At 37.0% G+C, this 25,709-nt stretch overlaps 1 protein-coding gene across 2 annotated transcripts; it reads left to right on the top strand.

The window, feature by feature from the left end:
• Nucleotides 1-390: 390 nt before the first annotated feature.
• On the top strand, nucleotides 391-16,784 carry LOC103720071 (probable RNA-binding protein 46). Of its 2 annotated transcripts, XR_001880136.3 has the most exons (20): nucleotides 391-550; nucleotides 868-904; nucleotides 1,022-1,095; nucleotides 2,061-2,126; nucleotides 2,321-2,392; nucleotides 3,973-4,045; nucleotides 4,617-4,654; nucleotides 4,743-4,853; nucleotides 9,663-9,782; nucleotides 10,078-10,158; nucleotides 10,242-10,310; nucleotides 10,705-10,782; nucleotides 10,914-11,075; nucleotides 12,950-13,057; nucleotides 13,990-14,058; nucleotides 14,146-14,208; nucleotides 14,307-14,446; nucleotides 14,681-14,815; nucleotides 14,919-14,953; nucleotides 16,224-16,354. XR_001880136.3 is itself a non-coding variant. In XM_008809605.4 (18 exons), exons 1-18 carry the CDS (start codon nucleotides 542-544, stop codon nucleotides 16,531-16,533), a joined length of 1,680 nt encoding a protein of 559 aa, XP_008807827.2. In that variant the 5' UTR covers nucleotides 392-541; the 3' UTR covers nucleotides 16,534-16,784. The 2 variants fall into 2 exon arrangements, 1 of the variants encoding a protein (XP_008807827.2); XM_008809605.4 differs by lacking the exons at nucleotides 14,681-14,815; nucleotides 14,919-14,953 and having other exon boundaries at nucleotides 392-550; nucleotides 16,224-16,784.
• The last annotated feature ends 8,925 nt before the right edge of the window (nucleotides 16,785-25,709 follow it).

Below are 25,709 nucleotides of genomic sequence, written 5' to 3'. Positions count from 1 at the left end.
ATATTAATACATATTATATTTTATTATGCTCTGTTATATACTACTGGTAATGTATTTTATGGTTATTTTGTCATACAAAAGTACTTTTTTAATTTGTTTACCAAACAAATGTTAAAGTGCCCCATCACTTTAGAAATATAGTTACTAAACAACAAACAACTTTTTATAAATACTCTGCTTCAGACAACTCTACTTTCAATAGCTCTACTTTCAAAAGCTCTACTACTAACAGCTCTAGAGCCTAAGAAAACTACGTTCTTACTCCACCAGATCAATTTTTTGCAAACCACATCCTCGATGATGCGGCAGAAATTTATTGGCCACATGGCCAATCACTTGCGGGTCCGGTAGCGCGTACGTTTCGCGTAAGTTTTCTCGCGTGAACTTAACGCACTCCCCACTCGGACGCCCAAGCTTTCCCTTACATGTACCGGCAAAGTGAAAGCGAGGGATCCCTCCGCCAATCTGAGTGCCCGGAATTACACCGGTTGTTACGAAATTTAGACCTCTAGGGTTTCAGTTTCTTTGCATCTCTCCAACGATGGGGCAGGTATTCGACTTCCCAAAACCCTAATTTTGTATTACTGCTTGCCTTTTTTCGCTGTAGTTTCAAGAATTACTCGATCATTCATGGAAACCTTGAACTGTGATCGGTGGGAGAAGGTTGTAGTCCGGTGGGCTTGCGAGATTTTTCGTTCTTTTTAGAGATTTATCATTTGAATCTCTGTATTAAGTTGGACTCGTTTCCGTGTGCTGAGTTTGTAAAATTTTCATGTTTTTCTTGTTTTATTTTCTTTTTCTGGTTCTAAACATTTGATGTGCGCAAGAAAAATTTTGTTTTTAACGATGATATGATTAATTTTACAGGAAAAGAACGCGTCAGCTGGTGCATCCAATGGACAAGGTGGGCGATTTTTGGTTTGAATTCAATTATTTAACGGGTTCTTATGATGCTAATCGGATAGGTAGGTTGATATATGATGATTTATGATTATTTTATTTTATTTTATTTTTTGAACAGAGCGGCATGGCAAAGGTTCAGAGATCTTTGTAGGGGGTTTGCCCCGTTCTACCACAGAGAACATGATCCGGGAGGTCTATTTTCTTCATTTTTCTTGGGAACATATTTTTGTTAACTCGATGATTTAGTTTGTTTTTCTTTCTGAAATGATTTAATCTGCCAGTGCATAAATGGTTTAACTGATTAAATTTCTCAATTTATGAGAGCTTGTTCTTTTAGGTTTATATGCACATGGATATTTTTTTTCCCTGCAGAATCATAGTTATCAGCCCTCGTGCAAACAAATTAATTTCTGTGGTAGTCACTTCTGAAGATCTCTTGATGTATGTCAGAAAGGATCTCTTTCCTAAGAGGACAAAAACATATGTAAAAACACCAAATGCCACCAAATTTTCTCCTATCGCACAATTCAGGAGCTTCTAAGTTACTTACTATTCAGCTTCTCAAATTGTTTCTTGTTTTTAATAAGTAAATGCCCTTTCCTAGAAACAATTACTTGCAGCTTTCTTTGTGATTTGGATTGTTGGGTTATTGGGTAAAACTGCTATATGCGTATAGGAATGCACACAGTCATTCTCATGTTCAAAAGTGTAGCAAATTAATCATAATTTTAACCCAGGCAACTTGAATTTTGGAAACTCAATATAGCACTTGGAAGGTTTACTTCTCGGTCTTGGAGGTTTAGTGGATTGGAGGGGGCAGAATACTTTGTTTCAGACAGTTACCGTGAGACCTTATCATTCTCATGAAACAAAAAAGCTACCGAGTGGAGAACTGGAAACTTTTTGTTGATTTTGTGAAGAGAATAAGTGACCTAGGTCCTTAATGTTCTTGAATTGTCACTTTCTGGTGGTTCTGCATATCCAGGAGAAAGCGAGAATTTTAGAAGCTTGTAAACTTTATATAGTCTTAACTGGGAATGGTTAAAATTTAAATGTTAAAAAAGCAGTATACTGATTGCGGTTTCACTATATTGTTATGATGTTTGCCAGACTGAATTGTTATAATGCCGTTATTTTAACTTTGATTCTTGTTGCAGTTGTTTTCTCCTTATGGAGATATTTTCGAGTTACGAATGATGAAGGATCAAAATGGTAACTCAAAGGTACAAGTTCTCTTTTGTGGGTATATTTTTCATGCATGTTTTTTTTTTCAAAGGTCTTTTATAGGTCCTATTTTTTTTTCTGGTGGGAAGGATTGGCAAATAGAGATATGTAAGGCTGGCCGCCAATGGTTGGGACAAGGATTGACACTTGCGCTTATAACTTTTTGTGATAAAATTTTCTGTTTCCTGCATAGGGTTTTTGCTTTGTGCGATTCGCGACAAAGGAGGCTGCTTTCAAAGCTCAGAAGGAGAAAGATGGTGTCATGGTAAGAAATGCTAAATATATGCTTCCTTGTTGCAATGGGCCTTCTGATTTTTCTAGTTCCAGTTCCAAAATTGTAATAGTAGAACTAAATAGAATTTTGACTGTTGTATGTCATCTAAATATGGTAGTAACTTGTACCTGGATTTGCCTTTTCTTTTGAATTTTTAATTGGCATTATATAAAATCAGTTGTATAGGAGACTGCTATACGTGTTATCCAAATAAAGGTAGGTAAAGAATAAAAAGACCTTAGCTTTGTGTATGATGATTTGTTGTCTTTTCTTGAGTCTGTTCTTTGGTATGTTTTGTATGCTTCCTTTGGGGTCTATGGATGAATTTCAGGCCTTTTTAAAAAAGATTTCTCCTCTTAACCCTTTTAGTTTTTGGACCTATGCTTGACATTGTGTGACCACATATTTTATTTTTTTATTGATTCCATGATCCATGCTTCCATCTATTATTAGGTATATATTTTTGCAACAGTTTGAAGACCCTCAACGGATAGACCATTTTTAAAGTGGAATTTAACTACTGATCAAGATATTATCTTCTTGTCTTTCTAGTAGTCTGTCTTTCTTTAGCACTACATTTGGCATGGGCCAACCTCAGGAAAAAAAAAGTTGGCTTTTATGGGGGAATAAGGAGGTGACAAAGCAACAATAAGTGACCATAAGGTAATCATATCTTCCTAAAAGTTCAGTTGGATGGGCATTTTGGGTTTAAGGATAATCAGTATAATATGTTACGGAAAATAGTGATGGATGTGCCTATGAGGATGTTAAAGTGCCTATGGCCTCGTCGAAAGGAAAGTGACGGGAGCTTCTAGACCTTAAAGTAGCTTTTCCATTTTTGCTAAGGGGAAACTGACTGAATTTGAGTTAGCTTAAAAAGCACTGAAGTTCATAATATGTTAATGTTCTACTTGGTATATTGTATGTAATCTGGTCTAAACTTTATTTTCTAGGTTGGTTTGGTTTTCTAGTGTACATGAACTCTTGTAGAAGTGCAACTCATTAGAAGACAAATAAAAAAGAAAATGATTGGCATCTTCTTTTATATAAGCTAAGAGACTATCTTTAGGTCTTGCATCATCATCTAAAACTCATAGCTTGGCCTAGGATGACTTAGAGATAAGCAGCACCACATCATGTGGGAGCTGGATCTACAGGAAGAAGGTTGTTGAGCTGATTCACCAGTGGTGCCTTCCTTCGTTCTTCTTAGATCACTGGCTTCTCTACTTATGTGATTACTGGGTTAGGTATCATGATATCTCATGTTGAAAATGGTCCACCTAACCATGAAAGTTATCATACCTGATTGCCTTTTTTGGAAAAGAATTAATTGTTTTTTTCCCTCCACTAATTATCACATACTGTGGATGTGTTTTGACCGTAAGAGAAAAGGAAGGTACGAATCAAATGGGTCATTTCTTTGTATGTCTTTGTTTTATTTCTCTTTATCTCAGGATTGGGTTTTGTTGTTTGGATGTGTTGTCCATGTGACTCCATCTTTCTGTTTAAATTTTATATTTTAATGCAATTCACTGAAACAACCTTTACCTTCAATCTCGGTCCTGTTTCAGGTCCAAGGAAAGAAAATTGGTGTTGCCCTTTCATCTGATCAAGATTCCTTGTTTTTTGGAAATCTTCGCAAAGGTAAAATAGCTGAATCATTTATAGTCTTGTGTGTTCATGAACATATTCATGAGCTATTAGGTGGATGCCTTCTTGTTCACTCTTTGTTTGTTGAGAATTATATATAATTGACATTTTCCCCCTAATATTGTATAAAAAACTACAGTCTCTGTCTTGGAGATGAATTCAATTTGTTAAACTAAGCCGTTTCTTTCATCTCTCTTCCCTTGATGCTTCGACTTTAAATGTCATGGATCTCGGAGAGCTGGTTGTTTGGGCTTAAACTATGCAATCAAGTTACTCTACTTGCCAAATGGTTTTTTAAGTATTATGGCAGGTCTCTCCCTTGCATTTGTTATGTCGTTTAGGACCTGCGCAAATTCTACCAGAATTCTTGTTAAAGTTGATCTTTATCTTTAATTCCAAAAACTTGATGGATCATCTTTTGATTCATAAAGCTGGTTTCACAGTAGATGGGATAAGGCTTGCTAATGAAGTCATTTTTCTTTTTTCCTTTTTTCTTTTATTTCTTCGAATGGCCCTTTGTATTTACTGATAGCATTATGTATCTTATTATGCTCATGGCTTTCAGATTGGAGCTTGGAAGAGTTCAACAAATTGGTCTGCCAGGTAGCATATAATTTGTTGATAATTTATGAAAATTGGAACTTATCTTTTGATGTAATTTTTTATGAAATCTGCTTTTTATATTTTACAGGCATTTAAAGATGTTGTATCTGTAGACCTTGCAATGCCTCCAAACTCTGGAACTTCAGGCAAAAAGCAACTTAATCGAGGATTTGCTTTCGTGCGGTTCTCCTCTCATGCAGTGAGTTATTGGATCCTGTCCCTCACACAGTGCGAAGTTATTTTTCTGGTTAAAATTATTGACTCTGTCTTCTTGCCTCTTGTAACTTTGGCCAGAAAATGCATTTATGCATTGGAAAACATATAGTATGGAACTGGAAGTTCATGCTTCTTTTTCTCTAGATCCTAAAATGGTGGTGGTGTTGTTTACATCACTCATATCATAGAAGATTGACATTCATGCAATTGGCTTAACCCTGCACCTGAATGGCCGCTTTTCACTGTTCTCCTATTTTGCTTAATATCTCTTGCAGAAACTTTTCAGTAAATGTTGCAGTTTATAGCCTCATGAATTGATTTATCTTGCAGGTCTTCAACAATATCCCTTGTAAAATCATGCCTACATGTTTTTATTTCTCTTTCCTTTCCCCACATTCAAGGATCCATTCTTCTCCAGATAATCCATTGATCTTCTTTCCTACTAAAGAATTACTATTTGCTTGAATCTTTTTTGGATTTACACCCCACCCTTGATGATTTATATATTTTTCTAAATTAGGGTATTTCTAATGCTTGTGCCTTGCCAAAATTAACCATTGCTTCTGTGAGTCATTCCTAGAGAAGAGGGTGGGGGGCTTAAATATTTCCTCAGATTGTGTTTTGATCATTTTATTTTTACTATTGTTCTAGTCTGTGTTTCATCTGTGCAATACAGACTTCAGAATCATTTTGAAAGTATAGGTCAGTTTTATCAGATGACTTGTTTGAGGGGCCTAACGCAATTCATTTTCTACTTCCCCATTCATGGTCTATTTCTCAGAAGAAGCCAATTTTGCATGTTTGTCTGTGGCTCAGTTGATTGGCCCGTATTTGCCTGCTATCATGTGATATGGTATCATTTCTTATGAAAGAAGGCATTATTAATCCTTTCTCCCTTTCATCTCACCCGATCATTTATTGATTATGTGGGATATATGAAGGATATTGTCAATCTCAAACATCAAAGCAGTTTGATCATTTTTTTGGGGTTTACAATATAACCCTATCCAAATTAGTTGAGGCATATCCCTATCACTCAAGTTGGATATTTTTTAAACACTGTAGGAAAAACAGATGCAACATTTTAAGTGGATATATGCAATTAATATATCCAAGGTTATTTATGCATATGTAAAGATCAGATTGTCATATTACTTGATTAGAAGCCTATGTAAAACATTTTCTACTCCATTTGGAGTCTGTCCCTCTACATAAACCCAGTTTTGCATGTTTATGTGGCCCAATTGATAGACCCATTTTATCACGTGATGCTATATCATGTCTTATGAAAAAAAGGCATTTTTAAGTCTCTTTCCTTTTCATCTCACTTGATCACCTCTTGATTATGTAAGTCATATGTTGGATGTTGTTAATTGTAACCATCCAATCACTTTGATGCTTTTTTGGGGTTTGCAACTTAACCTTATTAAAAATTATTTGTGGCACATCTGTCTTACTCAAGTTGGTAGATGTCAAACACTGGAGGAAAACAAACATGGCAGTTTAACTGGATATATGCAATTAATATCTTACAAGTCCTAGTTCCTGTTAGGCTTTTAGATAGTGTATTTTATCATTTCCTGAAATATATGGTTCTATGAAAAGTCTGTGATGTGAAAATCACGTAAAGCAAATGTATGTTCCTTCACTGTTTGCTTCTGTTAAGATGATAATTCCATATTAGTGATTAATTTGGCAAACAGTGGTATCTGCTTATTGTTATTTGATCTTCTAGATAATGACAATATCTCATCCCATAAACCCCCCTCCCAATCAACAAAAAGAAAAAAAAAAGAAATTGTGGTGAGGTTTTGTTTGTGACAACTCACAGCTTAATGGGTTTAGATGTTGCATTGTTGGCAGCAACCATCTTATTTCTTTGAGGCTGTGAGATCCATCTTGTCGATACTAGGTGTACGCCTATCTCTGAAGTTAGCTGCTTCATTTATTAATGATATTCATCCTCTGTGCTGCTGCTATATGCTGCCTGAGTGAGAAAGACATTATCTTGACCTTGCAGGAGAATACCAGAGAATGATGGCCTAGTTTCACTGTTCAACTTATGTGAGATCCACTGACAAGTAGTTGCTTTAACATTATGTACATAACTGATCATCCAAGATAAAACAGCATTTATGTTTTGATCTGTGTTTATTTCTCTAATGTGGATGTCAGACTCATTTTCAAAGTGTTAGACAACCTGATTGTAAGAACTATATGTATCATTGCCGTTTGTCCAATTATAATCTATTCTGTTTCATGAAGCCGATATTGCATTTTTAAGTCTATGGATCAATTGATTGGCTTGTTTCTGCCTTCGATCATGTGATATCATATAGTTACATTGAAAAGCCATTTTTGTTCCTCTCTCCTTTTGATCTCTCTTAATCACTTCTCAATTATGTTGGATACATGTTAGATTCTGTGGATGCTTAACATCAAACCACTTTGATCGTTGTGTGGGGTCTGGGACTTGCCCTTATCTAACCATCTCTTAATTGCCTTTGGCACATGTGCCTTCCTCGATTTAGATTTGTTGCAGGAAAAGTATCAATGACCTTCTAATTGGATACATGCAGGATGGTCATCTATAGCTAGTGAATATAGATGTTTCTTTCACAAGTCCTCATTGCATATTCCACACAAGTCATTTGAGCATATTCAGAAATATATGGTTCTGACAGGGCATGTGGATTTAAGATCTTAGAAAGAATATGACTCCATTGGTATTATCATAGCCTTGATGCAAAAATAAGCAAACACATTTTCCATGCATGTATACTTTTTATAAGATCATAATGAAATACAATGACGAATTAGCAAGTAGTGGTATTGTGCTCAGTTGTATTTGATCAGAAATCCTTCATACCCATAGCTCTTTTTTCTTTGCTTTGTTTCGTCATGTTAACTACTCTGGTTTGAATTGAAATCCTCAATTGGTGGTTAGTGTTTTAATTTGGATGATTCTTGATCCGGTGGTGTTGAAACTGTGGCTATGTTGGCAGCCACTAATCTTGCAATTTTAAGGCTGTGTCATACATCTTAAACTCCAAAAAGGATGCGTATAATTTTAATTAATCTTTTTAAATTATCAAATAGAGCAAAAAATTCATGTAAATTATTTTGGATGCTTCTTATGAAAAGTATCAATTGCTACCACATGGAAAAAGATATGCCTTATGTTTTAATCTTTTCTGGATAAGGAAAGAACGTGAGATTTGGTCTTTGTGATAGAATCAGTGTTTCAAGCTTCCATTCATCTTCCCATCAGGTTTTGTAGTTACGTATCACAACATCATGGGCCATATTCTCATTGAACTTTCAAATCTGGCATCTATCTTAGATGGGTCGAGGCTTATCCTATGGTCTCTTTGTAGAAAAGTTGCCATTTAGAATTGCTTTTATCTTTTTTCTATTGACTGTTAATTTTGTCATATTACACATAAGTTTACTCTATTGGTCCATGGTTGGAAAACTTGTCTCTTTGACAAACTTTCTGCCCTGTCTGTATCTGGGTTTTGTATAAGTTTGTCTGATTGAATTATTTTTTGAACTTTCAAAACTGGCATCCGTTATAGATGGGCCGAGGCCTATCTTGTGGTCTTTTTGTATAAAAGTTGCCATGCTTTTATTTTTTTCTATTGACTGTTAATTTTGTCATATTACACATAAGTTTATTTTGTGGGTCCGTGGTTGGAAATCTTGTCTTTTTGGCAAACTTGCTTCCCTGTCTGTATCTGATTTACATATAAGTTTGTTTGATTGAATTTTTGGGCAATTGATTCTGAGGGCAGTAATTTCAGAGATACATCCTATGTTTAGCTATTCAGCTCTTATGCTGTTTGGTGTCCATGGAAGCACTCTATATTGGGCAGTCACTTCTTAAAGCAGATTGCATGAGAGCATTTTTTTTGGTCAAAACAGTGGTCAATTAGGCCAAGAATGTCAAGTTGTTGACTTTCGAAAGGCTGCTTTGCTATCCCAATTGTTCTAGTTTGTTTTTCTGTTCCTTTGCATCTCTCATTGTCTTCAGATCTTAATGGCTTGATCAGTGCATTAAAAGTTCATTGTGATGACATTGACTTGTGACCAAATTATGTTGTTATAAGAAAGACAAAATCTTGATAAGATCTTTTTCTTGAAAAGAAAAAAGGGTGAAACAATTACTTTGAATTTTTTTTTAATCATTGTCGAGATCCTTCTTTTCTACTCAATTTATGATTTCTTCTTTGTTTTGACAATCTTGCAATATGTCATTTGAAGTTCAACAGAATAATGTCATCAAATTTCGCATGTATGCTTAGGTGTATTATGTGAATCATTTATTTCGATTTGGCCACATAATTATCAGAGATGGTTCTGTTTATCCTACTATAGAATTCTTTTCCCTTTTCTCATTTTACCATCTGCGCTGCTATCGGAAACATGATTTTTTTGACTGATAGTTGTCTACTAGGAGTCTTTTGGAATGCAAGCGTGGATCTAATTCTTCACTTATTTACTATCAGAATATTTCCCACTAATCCAGCATTGTTGTGATTGGTAAGATGTGATCATTCACCATTTTTGTCTGTGGGCCTTTATTAGACACCGCCACTACTATCTTTTTTCTCCATTTGTCAATAGTCAGTTGTATTTTACTTCAGACTGCCCTTATTTTCAAATATATCGTTCAAGCACATCAATGTCAGTCAGTTATCATATCATCTTGGAGATACCACATACAAATCCATAATCATCAGCCTAGACTGTAGGCATTTGATCTTCCCATCTTGGAAAATTTCAATCACAGGCCGCAGCACGTGCATACCGCTTAGGGTCCAAACCAGATTTTCTACTTGCTGGGAACTGGCATCCTGTAATAGATTGGGCTGAGAAGGAACCTGAAATTGATCCAGAAGAAATGGCAAAGGTATTGAATGCTTACTGTGCAAGTATTGGCAGTATTAGGCTACATCACGGTTTCAGGTACCAGTTGGCACAGGGGTCTAATGCTCAGTTTGTACAGCCAGTACCAGCCTGTACTGGCATACCACATGTACTGATACAGGTGCCTGCCATGCATGTTAGTACCCCTGTGTCAGTATGGGGGTGTTACTGCTGTATGTACCTGACCGATATGGGCCCATAGCCCGGTATCTTAAACCTTACATAACATACTTTCTGCTAATTTTTCTTTCATTTTGAGCTTTCTTTCTCTATGTCAGATCAAAGTTGCTTTTGTTGGAAATCTACCGACAAATACGGATGAAGAGTACTTGAAGAAACTCTTTGAACCACTTGGAAAGGTCAACATAAGGAATTATAATTTTTTGGTTATAATTTTTTGAGATCAAGAATTTATTTGCTTTGTTGAACTTTTTCCCTTCAGGTGGAGAGGGTAGCACTGTCAAGGAAGGGTCACTTTCCAGTTGGATTTGTTCATTTTGCCAGCCGTTCAGTGAGTGTCCTTTTCTTACTTCATGGTCTTCCGCATTCTGGAAATAGGCATTCTCTTGCATTTTATGTGCCCTCTTATCTTTTCTTCATTGAAATAATGTATATGAGATGTTGGAACAGTAGTTATATATCCTTAAATTCAAATATAAGGTGACCTATTATTTACCTGAAAATTTTGTTGCCTGAAGTGATTTATTATAAATACGACTGCAATTTAGTTCAGTTTTACTCTCATCATTTATTGCATGCAACAGCACAAAATTATTGTCTTATTTTTACCTTTATTGTGGCATCTTCACCTGATAGAGTTTCAATATTCTGTGTTATTCTTTATTTCTTTTGTGAATATACACATTCTTATCCTTTATGCTTTGCTAACTCTATTCTTTTAACAGGAACTAGATAACGCAATCAAGGAAATGGATGGAAAAACAGTGCAAGGACCATATAAAGGTCCAAGCTTTAAGATCCAGGTATGTGATGAAGACTAAGAAGTCTTGTACATTTGTTGCTCTAGAAATGCCCTATTTGTTTGTAGTTTCATCTTTTTTTTTTTGATATTTTTCTACAAAAATAGCTGAATGCATATGCTCTGTGGTAATAGGTGACAGTTGCAAGGCCTGTGGAAAAGGACAGGAAACGAGTTCATGATGAGACAAAAAGCAAACCACTTAACAAGTCTGGAGATAGACCTGATTCTTCACATGACAGAGACACTTGTGATTCATCGGATCATAAATCAAAAGCTCCTAGACTAGATGATCCGGTAGCATTTGATTATCTTATACTTGGATTACGTGTGTTTTTTCCTCTATGCTCATGTTGATGCTTGCATATTAATTTTGTACAGTCTCAAATTTATTGTGAAAGTTCCTTAAGTAGTCAATAATCAGAATCATGCCACATGTAAAAATAAATGTAACCCTGCACTGTCAACTTGCGATCAACTATATGAATCCTGCTACACAATTGGTTTCTATGAAAGTGAAGACCTTTGAAGTAGAAAGTGTCACAATTTTTCAAGCTATATGCATGCCTTATTTGGTTAGCAGTGTGGAATATACTGTAATAATTGCAGTGGTTGGACTGGCACAAATAAATGGATAAGGACTAATTTTCCCTCAAAATGAAAACACCCATGGACTGCCCTTTTTATTCAGGTTAAAACAGTTTTGTGGCCCATTCACTGGAATAAAAACTATGCAGGTTAAACGAGAAATTTTTCTTTTCTGTATGGATATTATTTTTCTCTCAAATGCAACTGCTTTTTGGTTTTCTTCTCCATCTGTCTGAATCTAGTCTGTGTACTCTGTTTTGGTGTAGGCCAATTTCTGAACCTCAAATTGTAATTTTTCCTTCCAAATCTTTATTTGCTCTGATAAATGTACACTTAAATCTTTGAATGATATGGAGTGCAAGGTTTCCTCATGGATGTCACGTTTAAGTCCTCTTAACAATGCGAGGGCTTTCAGGAGTAACCAAGACTGAAGGCTTATTATCTTACTATTCTACATAAGGAGTTTGTGCTCTTCCAAACACATATCTCGTGCAAAATATTCCTCTGAACTTTCTCAATATTCCCAGAGCAAGTAAATCATCTCCATGCATGATATTCTTTCCATGAACTAAAATTGGTTTCTTAAATCATTGTTCCTTGTTTAATTTATGTATGTCCACAGCTACTCTCTCAAATAACTTTCAACTTACAGCAAGTCAATTCAGTGATAGCTTGTGCCTATACATCTTTATGCTGATAGGTTGGTGCTTTAGTTTTCTAAAAGAAGAAAGAAGTTGGTGCTTAATCTGGAAATTTTGTAGTCCTTAAGATATCATTAAACAAGTTATGAAGCTTCCTAATTGTTTTAAACACTATAGGCTATTTGGTCTCATGCCTTAACTTTTTTTTTCCTTTCCAAAATCACATATATTTTTGTCAAATTAATTGGAAGTCTCAACTCTTTTCAAGCGCATGGTAGTCAGAAAATTCTCAGAATTATTCTCTAGGCCTTCTCAGTTTATTTTTTTTCTCTCCCGATTTCGTTGCAGATATTTTTTCTCAAAAAAAAAAAATCATTGTAGTCAAAAGCCGACCTGATTTTTAAATTTTGTCTATTTTCTGATCTCATAAATCAGTAAACTTATTTCAAAAGTCTTTTTGTATATTAATTTCTTTGTCTTTAATCTACTTCATTTGGTTTTCCATTCTTTTTTAATATTTCAAGTAAATTTCTTGTGGAATTACAAGCTTTTTGCTGGCTGGATTTATCCTCTTTTCAGTTCCTAATTACTACATCTATATCCAACAACTTTGTCGGTACTCTTTTCATTTCTCCAAGAAGCAATCTTTATCACAAGTTCTCTTCCATCCTCATTTTGAATGCATCTAATGTGATTTATGCTCTTGTGTTTATTTTGCCTAGTAATTATAGCATTTATCTTTTACAACCCCTTTTGATCTTAATTTATTGGAAACTATTCAAATTGGGGTTTCGTCCATGTTGCATGTTGTGTACCTTAGTGTTAGTTTCGTGTGGGTTATGCTCTCTTGTAGTGAATTGATTGATCCAGAATTCAAGTAATGATATTTCATTTTTGACTGTTTGACTTTATTTTCTCTTCCCTTTCTCATTTTCTGTTTAGGTATCTAATGCTGCCAATCCATATGAAGCAGCTGTTATTTCATTACCATCAGCAGTTAAGGAGCGCCTACTTCGAGTATTGCGCCTAGGAATTGCTAGTCGATATGATGTAAGCAAGGAACAACAGAGCTTTTTTTTTCTTTTGTTTGTGCTCTTTATGCAATGCCGTAGACTCCCAAAAATGAGTACAAAGGGGATATCCCACACAGAAGAAAATGTAAGGGTCCACATAGATATCAATGTAACACAGCGTGTTGATGAAATGATACAGGACACTCACTTGGGTGTCTTAGGATTTCAGTTTCATATTTATCATCTTCTTTCTATCTTCCATTTTTCTCTTATACAGTTTCCTGTTAATTTGCTGAACAAAAGATTTTGTTACTATGTTCTTTCATCCCACCTCATCATTTTAAAGTTATGTTCTTACCAAGGTCGGCGGAACCGTCCTGAATCAGGCACTTTCGGTCATACCGAGCCATCCCAGCAGTAGACCGGGATGGTTCTGACAACGAAAACGAAACTCGTTGCCGGAGGGAGAGGAGAAGGAAAGAGAGGAAAAAAGAGAGCGAGCGGGGGAGGGAGCGAGAGGAAGAGGAAGAAAAAGAGAGGGAGGTAGAGGCCGACCGGCGAAGGGCCGACGGAAACCAACGAGCCGCGCGGAGGACACTCCTTCGGGCTCCACGGCTGAAAAACAAGCCAGGTCCCCTGTTTCATTCGAAACAGGGGTCCGGTCCCTTTTTCGAATGAAATAGGGGAATTGACCTGTTTTCCAGCCTCGGAGCCTTCCTCCGCCTCCTGCCCAAGTCGACGGCCTTCGACGGCCCACCGCCACCCTCTTTCTCTCCCTCCCTCTCTTCCCCTTCTTTCTCTCTTTTCTTCTCTCCCATTTGCCCTCTCTCCTACCTCCTCTACTGTGTTGGTACAGGCCCGGCCTGGCATGATGCCGGCCCGTCCGACCCGTGCCATCGGGCAACCGTCCAGTGCTTGGTAGCGGCATAGCAGACCATGGTTCTTACTGATTTTTTCTTTGATTGGCAGTTAGGTATCCATTGCATTACTAGTCTCAAGGAGCTTCCAGAGTCAGCAGCTATAGCAGTCCTTGATCAGGTTTCATCATCATAAACTTTTTGGTCATTTTAATTTATTTTCTTTGCCTGCAACCTTTTCATCATCTTGCTAGGCTGTGGTTTGCAGTTTATGTTATCTGGTGCTGACAAGCGTGATAAAGGAGTGTACTTTGCATCATTGGTTTCTAGGGTTTGTTCCCCTAGCATTTTGATGTGTTCTCTCCATCCTCTTCTTTGGTTTTCCTTTGATTTTTGTAGAAACTAAGGTTTTACTATTCTCTTTTGCAGCACCAGGTTGGCAAGTTTGGTTTGGGGTGGAACACGTCCCACCTTCCAAGAAAGTCAAGTGATTATGCACCTAAGGATAATGAGCTGCATAACCTACGTGCACCGCTTCATGTACAAGCAGTTGATCATTCTGCTGCAAGGTCAGTTTAAACATTCAATTTCTTCTTCAACAGTGGAGGTTTTTTCAGGACCAAAAATTAGTTTCTAATAAAGTAATGTAGAGCTTTTAGGTGAAATATGTATCTTCTGGAAGGATATAAATTAGTATCATGGTGTCCACACAAAGTTAAAATCAACAAAAACCACTGCATGATACTCATTCTCAAACTTATCCACTTCTGTTGCATGGGGTTGCCATAAATCTGACAATGAAGGGACGTGAGGTACATTTTGTCTACAAATGAACTAGTTGACTTTTGTTGGCATCCTTGAAGTATTTCTCCTTTGAAAACAAATGAATTTCCAGACATTCGAATCTTGCCATGGAAGCTTGAATCTTCCATGCTCAGGTATTCTAGCATCTTTTTGTGCTATTGTTTCCCCTATTCTTAGAAGTAACCAACCTCATCAGAGTTATAAGAAGGTATCTACTGTTTGATTGTTATTTTGCAGCTCAATCATCCTTTATGTCTTGTCCCGTTAGCATGGTAATTTCTCAATTCAACCTTTGCTTTCATGTGGCAGCGGGTGTCCCAATAAATTCTTTATGATGCATTGCAAATTCTGATTTTTCTTAATGTTATTGATTCTGAGAGTTCAATCTTGACTCTATGCTTTAGTTGGACATACTAAAACTATTAGAAAGCATTGGATTAGAAATTTATACCATTCACACATCAAACACACCAAGGGAGCGTTTGGTAACCCCAACAGAATCACCACGGTGATCTAAGATCCCCGGTGATCCGAATACTGGGGTGATTTGATCTTCAGTGATCTAAGATCAATGTGTTTGGTAGGCCATGGTCCAGTGATTAAAAATCTCTGGATATCCATGCATAACTTGTTTGGTATGGTACGGAGATTCAAGATCACCGACCACATAATACCACAAATACCCTTGATATATCTTAGATGGATTTTTTATGTATTTTTAATTCTCATGAATCAAAAATGTAAATCAATATGCTAATTCCTATAATAATTTCATAATTTTGTCACATATTCTACTTTTAGTAGCCCTTATCATATATTTATTAATCATATAAAATATATTATAATAAAATATTAATATATTTATCAATATATTAATTATTAATATATTCTATAAAAATATATTTATTACTCCTATAAATTATTAATCTTATAAAAATATGTTATTTTTCATTATAGAATTAATATTTTTATTTATACTTATAATAGATTTTTTATTATATAAATATAAAATTTAATAATATATTTCTACTATAATTTAAAATTATCCTTCAATAATAATATGATAATAATATGATTAGTAATATATTATAATATAATATATATTATTAATATAAAATATAATATCAACATAATATTATATATATATAACATTGACATAATATATTGATGGTATATTGATATATCAATTTTTCTGCTAAATTGAGGGGTATTTTTGTCTTTAACTCTCAATCCACGATCACCGCCATTGGGTGATCTTGCATTCCCGATCTGAAGGACGGGTATTCCATCACTGGGTTGGAAGGTGATTTGAGAAGTGGAGGTGATACAGGATCACCGCCACGTAGGATCACTGTGGTGCAACCAAACGCGGCGATCTTATCACCTCCACCCACATCACCCTTGATTCTGGGACGATCACACCATACTAAACGCCCCCAAGAGTATTATTCCCATACCCCCCCCCCCCCAAATTTTGTACTTGTTGCTAATATATATATATATAAAATGGATCTTTAATATAAAATGGCGGCATTTTGGCAGGCATGGCAGCTACACATCATCCCCAGGTTTATATCCCTACTCTTCTTCACTCTATGATGGTCCCCTCTTGTCTCGATCAAGTGTAGGAAAAGTGGGAGTAGTTCCCACATACAGAGCTTCACTTTCTTCAAACTTTGGACATGAGACTGGAATTGGATCTGGGTCGTTCCACGCCTCTGCTGAACGTCCTACTGAACGCCCACAAATCAAGTTTGATCCTTTCACTGGCCAGCCTTACAAGTTCGATCCTTTCACGGGTGAACGCATTCAGCCAGACCTTCACCCAGGGCGGTCCACAAGCCTCATCTGATCAGTTCTGCAGGGGTTGCTGGACATATAGACTCATGTACATGTGTTTAGGTGGAGGTTAGAATTGATCCCACTCTCAGCAGTGGAAGAGTTAAGGACCTGTTCTCTCGCACTTCTAATTTAGTTTATCTGTATGTTTAATTCGTAAGGGTTTTGCAAGGAAGCTTGGAGAGACTTGGTGGTTAATATATTTAATGATGAGTATTTTCTGACATTTAAATCAAGTTATGGAAGAACTTTTCTGTTCTACAACCTAGCAGAGTTGGCTTCTTTTTAGGTGGTAATGGTGGCCAATGGGCCCCTTAGACATCAGTTCGGAATATATTGTTTGATCTGCTTGGGGGGGTGAAGTTAATTTTCTCTTGGAACCGATTCTGGAGTATGGGCTAGCTCTAGAGTTAGTGATGTCTATTTTTCTGTCTTCCGGTAGAATATGAATGATTTGAGCTGGGGTGCTGGAAGTAATGAAATAAAACTAATTTTCTCTCAACATATAAGAAGTCGGCACAGCCAGCGTGGAAGCTTCAATTCAGGGGCCCAACTCCCAAGTTCTCATTAGCAGGCGCGCAGGCGACATTTGTGGAAGCTGCAATCCGGAGACTGGAGTTAAGGGGCCTAAAACATAGCGTTTTGTATATAATCTTTCTAGAGTGGACGTTCTTAGCTGACCTTGTATAGAATTCACAATTTTGGAACCACAACATAGCGTTTTGTGTATAATCTTTCTGGAGATGGTAAAGATTGACCTGACTTGAGCCTATTCAAGCCGGGGGCAAGGATTTTTTATTTAGGGTCAGATCTGGGTCATTTTTTTTTTTATCTGAATGTGTATAAGAGTTTTGATCTAATTTGGATCATGAAGATAGAATTCTATAAAATCTAGAGGTCTTGATTCGATGTTAGGCTTTGTTACTATCCTTGCGCTGACAAAAACTTGATCCAGGCTGACCATTGCCACCCCTAGTTTTCTTTGGGGCAAATTGCATTCTCTAGCCTGTGTACTTTCAAGTAATTAGTTGTCTCTTGGATGTAGAAATGACTTGCTCTCTTAATGACTAAATTTAAGCCATCGAGATTCGAACCCAAGACCAACGGCTTCACACAACTCGAAAGCCATCTCCAAGGGCCATAGCTGCGACTCTATTTGGTCTTACAAACCAATTTTGATGAATTTAAAGGAAACCTCTAACTATAACGCGCTATTTCTTGTTTTCCCTGTTTGGAAGCTTCTGTACTTATGTAACATCTGGGCTATAGAAAGCTGGATATGGTCCGCTTGACAAGCCTAGATATAAGCATCAGCGGAAAAAATAAAACAAAAAAAATAATCCCGGCACGTGCTTGGCACGTGCTGGGAGTGGTGGAGATGCACGTGCGCCGCGCGTGCCCCGGAGAGTGAGAGGCAAACTTCCAATGGGAGCCGGAGAGAGGCAAAAATGGGAACTGCCTTGTTCCGCAATTTCTCCGGCGGAATCCGAAGTTGGGAGGGACTCCAAGGCCTCCCTTCGGCTCTATTTAAGCAGCCAAATCTACTCTTCGATCCCCCACCGAAGCTTGTAACCTCTTCCTCCCAAATGTCGGTGTTTGTTCGAGCTCCATTTTGGACGAATTTCACCACCACTGCGGCCTAGGCATTGTCGGAAGCCAAGCAAGAGGCCGGAATCTTTTGATTAACCTCCTCCGCCTCTTCCTTAGTTCATAAAACTTGGATTCCGGCTGTCTATCACTGAATTTTTGTGGAAATAGAAGATGCCCTATTTTTTTTTTTTCCAATTTCTCGTCCTATTCTTCTTTTTGTGACCATCCTTGCTATCGGCCCTTGTTGCTGAAGTTTTTGGTTGTTCCCTTGATTAGCCCATGGCCTCCATCGAAGTTCTGACCACCGACGAACCAACATATCTTCGCTAGAGGCCCAAATCCCTATGTTCCATTTGATTTCTTCACCGCCGATCACCGTCTCTTGTGGTCGAACCTCCGACTGTGCTACCACTTGTTCCTTTCTCCTCTTCCTCTTCCTGTATGGGTGACATGAGAAGTCCTCCCTCCTCCTCCATGATTTTGCAAGAAGATAAAAGAAATAAATAAATAAAAATATAATATATATATATATATATATATATTTTTTCTCTCTCTCTCTCTCTCTCCCCTCTTCATGACCGTAGGCCCCACTAGTGGGACTCCCTGCAATTGTCCTCCACTGTTCTGTAGTTTGCCTATTTTATTTTCTCGGCACCCTCTCTTGCTGCTGTCTCTCTCTATTGTGACTAATGAACCCTAGAGGGCTCCTTCTTCCATGATCAGAAACAATCCTAGCCGGGCTTCCATGCCAGAGGACTTAGTTTCTATGAAGTATTTCCTAATTATTGGGTTCAATGTTATATGGGGTTTGGAAACCTAAGATTTTGATTCTAAAAATTAGTCATGCTTTTATTTTGACAAAAATGTAATTTTAAATATTAGATTCTGAAAGAGATTTTTAGAATTAGTTAGATTTATCTGCTTGTTGTTCATGCAAGATAAGTAATGAACCATCTTTTCTAGATATTTCATTTAAATAATTTTATTTTTGAAATTAGATAACTTAGTCATCAGTTTATGAGTGATTTTTGAGTTTTATGAAATTATGTTTTTGAACGGAAAGTAAACTTACAATTTTGAGATTTTTTGGAATATTATTGTTTGTTGATTCATTGTGAAATAAGCATATTTTGACTGGATTATGGTATATATGTCATTTTGTAAAAAGAGTTTTAATACATATCAGATTTAGACCGTCAGGCTAACAATGGTTTGGATCATGCTAATTGAGGATTATGCATTGGCACTTCGACTATTATTAAGCTTATTGTTTTATTTTTGGCCCACTACAGGGTATAAATATAGTATTCTGGCCCATACCATAGGATATAAGTATGGTATTCAAGCCCATCCCACAAAGTGTAAGTGTAGTCTTTGTTTTTGGCCTAGATATAGAGTATAAGTGTAGATATGATTAAAGTTGTCGAGTTGAATACGATTTGTTTCTCATTGGATTTATAATTATTTATATGAATATTTGAAAAATAATATTGTATTTGCTGGATTTATATTTTGAAAAAAAAAATTGATTATGCTTTTATACTGAAACATGGTAATTTATATTGGCTATTATATCTTGTGTTATTACATAAATTATTTAGTTAAAAAACTTATTACTTATCTGTTGAGCTCATTATCTTTTTTTTTTTTTTTTACAGATTTAGATACTTAAATATGGATGTAGGAACTACTATAAGAGTAAGACTAGAAGCGAGATTCAACAATATCGGCATAGTTTAAAGTTAGTACTTTGTTAGATGTATTATTTGAGGTTTAATTGATATAAAAAATTTTTAAACTTTATTTGCCAATTGGATTTATTAATTAATTAATTTTTGAATTTTAGTTATTTAAAATATTTTCGTTATGATGTCTATGATATCATATGGGAACGCTTTGTCTATTTGTGAGGAGAGTTCTTAGTATGCAGCGGTTGCCATGATCTTAGCTTATGATCGGGGCGGCAGCATGACAACTTTATTTGTGTCTTTGCTCCCACATATCGATAAACTTCATTCCCTTTTCTTCTTGGATGTATTTTACTTGAGTTATGTTTTACCCCTACGAAAATATTTATTTTGTCTTAACTCGTTGTTTGTCTCTTGCAATTTCGGGTTTAACACATTAAGTTACCTGCAATTTGCTATTTTTGATGATTTTGGTTAAAAATTTGTGCATGTGTTGTAAATATCAATAAATATTATGTTTTGTAATGAATGAATGGTTATGTTTTGGTTGACGTTGGGTTGATGAGTACCTAGTGGTTCACGTCTTTAACGGTGACGCTGCACTAAGATTGAGAAATGGTGGATTTGATAGCCTTACCATAACATAAACTGTTCCTTTTTCGTCTCTAATCTCCATTTGCTTGCCACAGCAGCTGAAAATTAGCAACAGTGATGACTGAGGATATCTGTAACCACCCATTCCTGCAGGATTTCTGCCTGGTTCTTAGGCCTATTCATAATTGTCTTTCAATATTTAAAGCTTCAGCTCTTGCTTGTTTCTTTGCTTTCTGCTGCAATTGGAGAAAGAAGATGAAAATCCTCCTGTGGCTGAACAAAAATCATACGAAACGGCCACCAAAGAAAGGGTTAGCGAACAAACTTCCTATTTTGCTATATTTTTTTCTTGCATCTATCTTAAAGAAGCAACCCAAAAATTTAAAACTCTATTTACTAATGGAGTCGTCAGTCCTATAATACGGCATCTTCTTTTTTTCTTATTTTCATAACATATTTTTTATTAGTACATACTACATGACCGGGTGATACGCATCAAACAAATTAATCATCTAGCAAATCAATATATATTCTAGATAAATTGATTTGCAGTTTTGAGAATATGGTATTCATTAGTATACTGTGGCAAATTAGATAAAGCTAAAAAAAATATGTAATATGTACCGATACTGATGAATGAATGTAATATTTTTGTAATTGTGTATCGATTTACTTAGAAATATATATTGATTTACTAAATAACTAATTTATTTGGTGTATATTATCAAGCTATATAGTGTATACTGATAAAAAAATATATTTTGAAAACTGTGTATCAATTTATCTGGAAATGTATATTGGATTACTGCTCGGTGTGTATCAAAGAAGCTTGCAGTATATATCAGAAAATCGATGAGTTTATATCACTTGGCCATGTAGTGTGAACTGGTGAATATAATGTTCTGAAAAATTATGTATCAATTTATTTGGAGATGTGTATTGGGTTACTAGATGCCTAATTTGCTAAATGTGTATCACTTGGTTGTATATTGTATATTGGTGAACATTATATAAAAAAATTATATATCGATTTATTTAAAAGTGTATATTAACTTGATAAATAATTAATTTACTTGGTGCGTATCATCTAGTCATGTAGTGTGTATCAATAAAATACATATTCTAAAAACGTAGATGAAAAAGGATGGCAATTTTTTTTTTTTTTTTTTGTAATTACGAGACTGATGACTCTACTAGTATTAGGGCTCTTTGACTTTTAGATTTTTTTTTTAAAGATGGCCACTAGAGATAAAGGTGGCAAAATAGAAAATCCGCCTCATATTTCTTTCACTAGTGTCCGTCCCTTATGATTTTTGTTCCCCGTGGCCACTGTTAATGCCAGGATATTCCAAAAAAGATTCGCTTAAAGGGACGCACAATGTATGCGGTGAATCTCTTGTTGCGTCTCCAAATCATTTGCCATCTCGGTAAGAGGAAGAAGTCTAAGGTGAGTGTGTGCTGTCTTGGACCCCATCTCATTTTGATAGATCATATACTTTTCTAGATTCCTCCCTTATTGTAGTACCAAAGGGCATCACCTGAGGTTCATATGCTATACTGGATTTTTGTGTGAAAATAGCATGGTAATATTGATATTTCATATGCTTGAATATAAGTTGGTCTCTCTTTTATGATATGAAAATTGGTGGTTAGATCGTAATGCCTTTTTATTTCATGATTTTTTGGTTTTTTTTTTTCCTCCATCGCTCTGGAAATTAAGGGGGTTCCAATGATTTCGATTGTATTTGGAGATGACATAATATGAGTTGGCATCTGGACCTATAAGTATATTTCAGCTATTTCTTTGTCACCCAATCTTATTGTTGGAGTTGGAGATTGCTTGGTGCTGCTTGGCAGCTTATTTTAGCTGATAAAACTTTAATCCAAAATAATTCATCAATAAGACAGCACAATCATGAATTGTACGAAGAAAAGAACTAATAGATGTACTCATTTTCTAGATTGCTTCGTGCACCCGTTGTGGACTTTTCCCGAACGGGTGGTGGGTGTCGCTGATGGCGGGTTGCATGCCGGACAAGATGAAGGCCCCGGTGGTTGCAGACCGGCGACCGCCCCCCCACCCCCCGGATTAGGGGCAAGGGGTCCATCTTGTGCGGCTATGGCGAAGAATCCTTCAAGGCAGCAAACTTGGACCGCTCACCGTATATTGGAGGGCGAGGTAGAAAGGCTCAAGAAGCTCTTTCCGGCCGTTGTAGAGGTGCCGGCGGAGGAGCTGATAGAGTCTAGGTTGGCCTGGTGTGGAGCCTTGGTCGACAGGTTCCGATTGAGTGGATCGCCAAGGAACTGAGAGTCGGGGGGAGGTTGAACTATGACGTCAACTACCTCCCGTTAGCCGAGGACATGATCGTCGCTTGGTTTGCTTCGAAGGGTGACCGGGATGCGGCATTGGCCGTTGGTGAAGGGCATCGCGAAGGGATTCAAGAATGAGTTCTGGCAGATTTTCTCCTACGAAAACCTACCAGTCCCCTGCCAGCGATGTGGCTGCATCGGCCATGTGCCGCCAAATGCCGGTTTTCTCCCTCGAGCCAGGCGGAGGGTGAGTCGGGGGGATCTCGGAGGTCGGAGGGGATGGACACCCCTCCAGCAATGGATATTGAAGCTGGGAAGGTGTGCACTGGGGTGGATGCTCTGCCGGTATTTGGCTCCTGGTTGGCCACTGATGACCCAAAGATTGAGTTAAAGATTTTGATGATCACAAAACCTTGAAGTATAATTACTAATGTTTGTGTTGCAAGAAGAAAGATAATTTATTTTGCAAGGAATATAGCAAGTTGGAAAAATACAAGAAGGCCTCAAAAGCTCTCAAAAAAGTTGGAAGAAAGCTTCACTTCATTGGCCCAAGTTTCAAGTTCAAAGGATTCAAGTTGAAGGAGCAAATTCAAAGAAAGATTCAAAAGAATAGTCCTCGAGTCGACTCCGGGAAGTTTAGAGTCGACTCTGGCACTCTAGAGTTTCAAGAAACAGTGCTCGAGTCGACTCCGATACTCTACGAGTCGACTCCGACTGAGAATAAACAAAAGGACAGAGAGTTGATTTTCAGCGCTACAGTGATCTCGAGTCGACTCCAACTTCAGCGCTACAGTGCGGAGCCGACTCCCAGCTACAGTGCCGGCAGACTACTATTCACAGATCGACTCCTGTTTCAGCCGAGTCGACTCCTACTTCAGCCGAGTCGACTAGAGCACGCTGGGAGGCATAACAGCTAGTTTTTTTCTTGATTCCAACGGCTCTATTTTTGTCTCTAACGGCTAGATTTTTGTTCTCACTCCCTCTAAAGCTATAAAATCAAGGGGAGAGCTAGGGAAGAAGGTATGGAAGTGGGAGAGAACATTTAGGGAAGAGATTTCAAAGAGATTACAAGAAAAATCTCCCATAAGCACAAAAGGGCCATTCAAAGTAAAATAGAGAGAAGAAGAGCATCCAAGTGAATCCCAAAGCTTCCTCTCCATCCGTGTGCTGCCTCGGTGATCCTCTACTTCGTCCCAAATCAGAAGAGGGTCAAGTAAAGAAGAAGCCGAGTTCCTCCATCTACAAATTTGTTTGAGGGCTTCATCTCTTTACTTTACTTATTTATATTTGCTATATTTGCTTATTTGAGAAGCTTGTATTTGATTTAAACTCTTGCTCTATTATCTTGTAACTTGATTCAATCAAGGGATTGAATCAAGGGGTTAAGGTTTGTTGGTGAGCCAAAGGAAAAACCAACTTTGTAAGGTTGTGGTTGGTGAGCCTTTGGAAAAACCAACTGGGTTGATTGTGAACCCGGAAAACAATCGTTGTAAGGTTGTGGTTGGTGAGCCTTTGGGAAAACCAACTGGGTTGGATTGTGAGCCCGTGAAAACAATCGGTTGGTTCTAGTCGGTGAGCCTGTGAAAACCGACCGAGTTCGTTGTGATCTCGCAAAGCAACAAGTTGGGTTGTGAGCTTGTAAAACAACCGACTGTAATCTGAGGGATTATAGTGAAATTCCCAAGAGGTCTTGGGGAGTGGATGTAGGTGCTGGGGTGCACCGAACCACTATACATCTTTGTGTTTGTGATGCCTTATCTCTTGTATTTCATGCCTTACATTCATGCTTGATTGTGTAATATTTCTAGCTTTGTTTTCTATAGAGTTATAAGTGATTGTTTAGAATTTGCTTAGCTTCCACTCCATTCTTACCATACACATAGATTAAAATTGATCATACAACTAAAAGTTAATTTTAGATCAATTGCACCCTAAAGCCATAGTATAATTGCTCTAGCTTAATTTTCCACTGCTTTACTTGTAATTGCCTAGAGCTTAAGTAAATAATATCTTATTATTCCGCTGCATTCTATTCAAAGTAAAAATTAGGGAACATAATTTTTAGAAAACCCAATTCACCCCCCCTCTTGGATTGTCACCTTGGGCAACAAGTGGTATCAGAGCAGGTGCTCAAGATTAATTGTTGATCTCACGATCAAGAGCCAAAGATCATGACAACTCAAATAGATAGTTTTCTAGGAGAGGGACAGTTAATTGATAGACCTCCACTGTTTAATGGCATAAACTACACATATTGGAAAGCACGCATGCGCATTTTTATTCAATCACAAAACTATTATTTATGAAAAATCATAATAAATGACCTTCACACACTGTCTCAAACTATTAATGAAAAGGACTTAGCACAATTGAATGCTAATGCATTGAACATATTATATTGTGCTATTCATAAAACGAAGTTTAATGAAATTTCTGCATGCTTATCTGCTAAGGAGATCTGGGATACTTTAGAAAATATTTATGATAAATCTCAGATTAGCTTACATGTGCTTCAATTACATACTAACAATGAGACTGCAGAAAAAGGTGTTGAATCTCCCACCTCAGCCGAGTCGACTTCCAGGTTGTCCGAGTCGACTCCTAGAGAAAAACAGAGACTTAGTTTTGGAGATCCTGTGAACGAGTCGACTCCAAGTATTTCAGAGTCGACCCTCAAGTTAACCGAGTCGACTCCGACAAGGCCCGAGTCGACTCCGAGGCAGAACAGTTCAAAAGACAGAGAATCATCTTTTAGGCCTCTGAGAACGAGACGTCTCCCGAAGATCTCGAGTCGACTCTCAAGTCAGTCGAGTCGACTCCAAGTAAACCCGAGTCGACTCGAGGAAGAAAGAACAACAAAAAGATTAAAAAGCTTCCTAAAGACAAAGAAGAAGAGTAAGCAAGAAGAAAGAAAGAAAGAGATAAAAAGGAAGAAAGTTTTGACCAAGGAAGAGTCAAGCAAGGAAATGAAAGCTAGGAGCAACAATGATGATATTAGCTCCAAAGA

The sequence above is a fragment of the Phoenix dactylifera genome, chromosome 4, assembly GCF_009389715.1.
Source record: "Phoenix dactylifera cultivar Barhee BC4 chromosome 4, palm_55x_up_171113_PBpolish2nd_filt_p, whole genome shotgun sequence".
Classification (NCBI taxonomy): Eukaryota; Viridiplantae; Streptophyta; class Magnoliopsida; order Arecales; family Arecaceae; genus Phoenix; species Phoenix dactylifera.
This window is presented reverse-complemented; position numbering and strand designations above follow the sequence as displayed.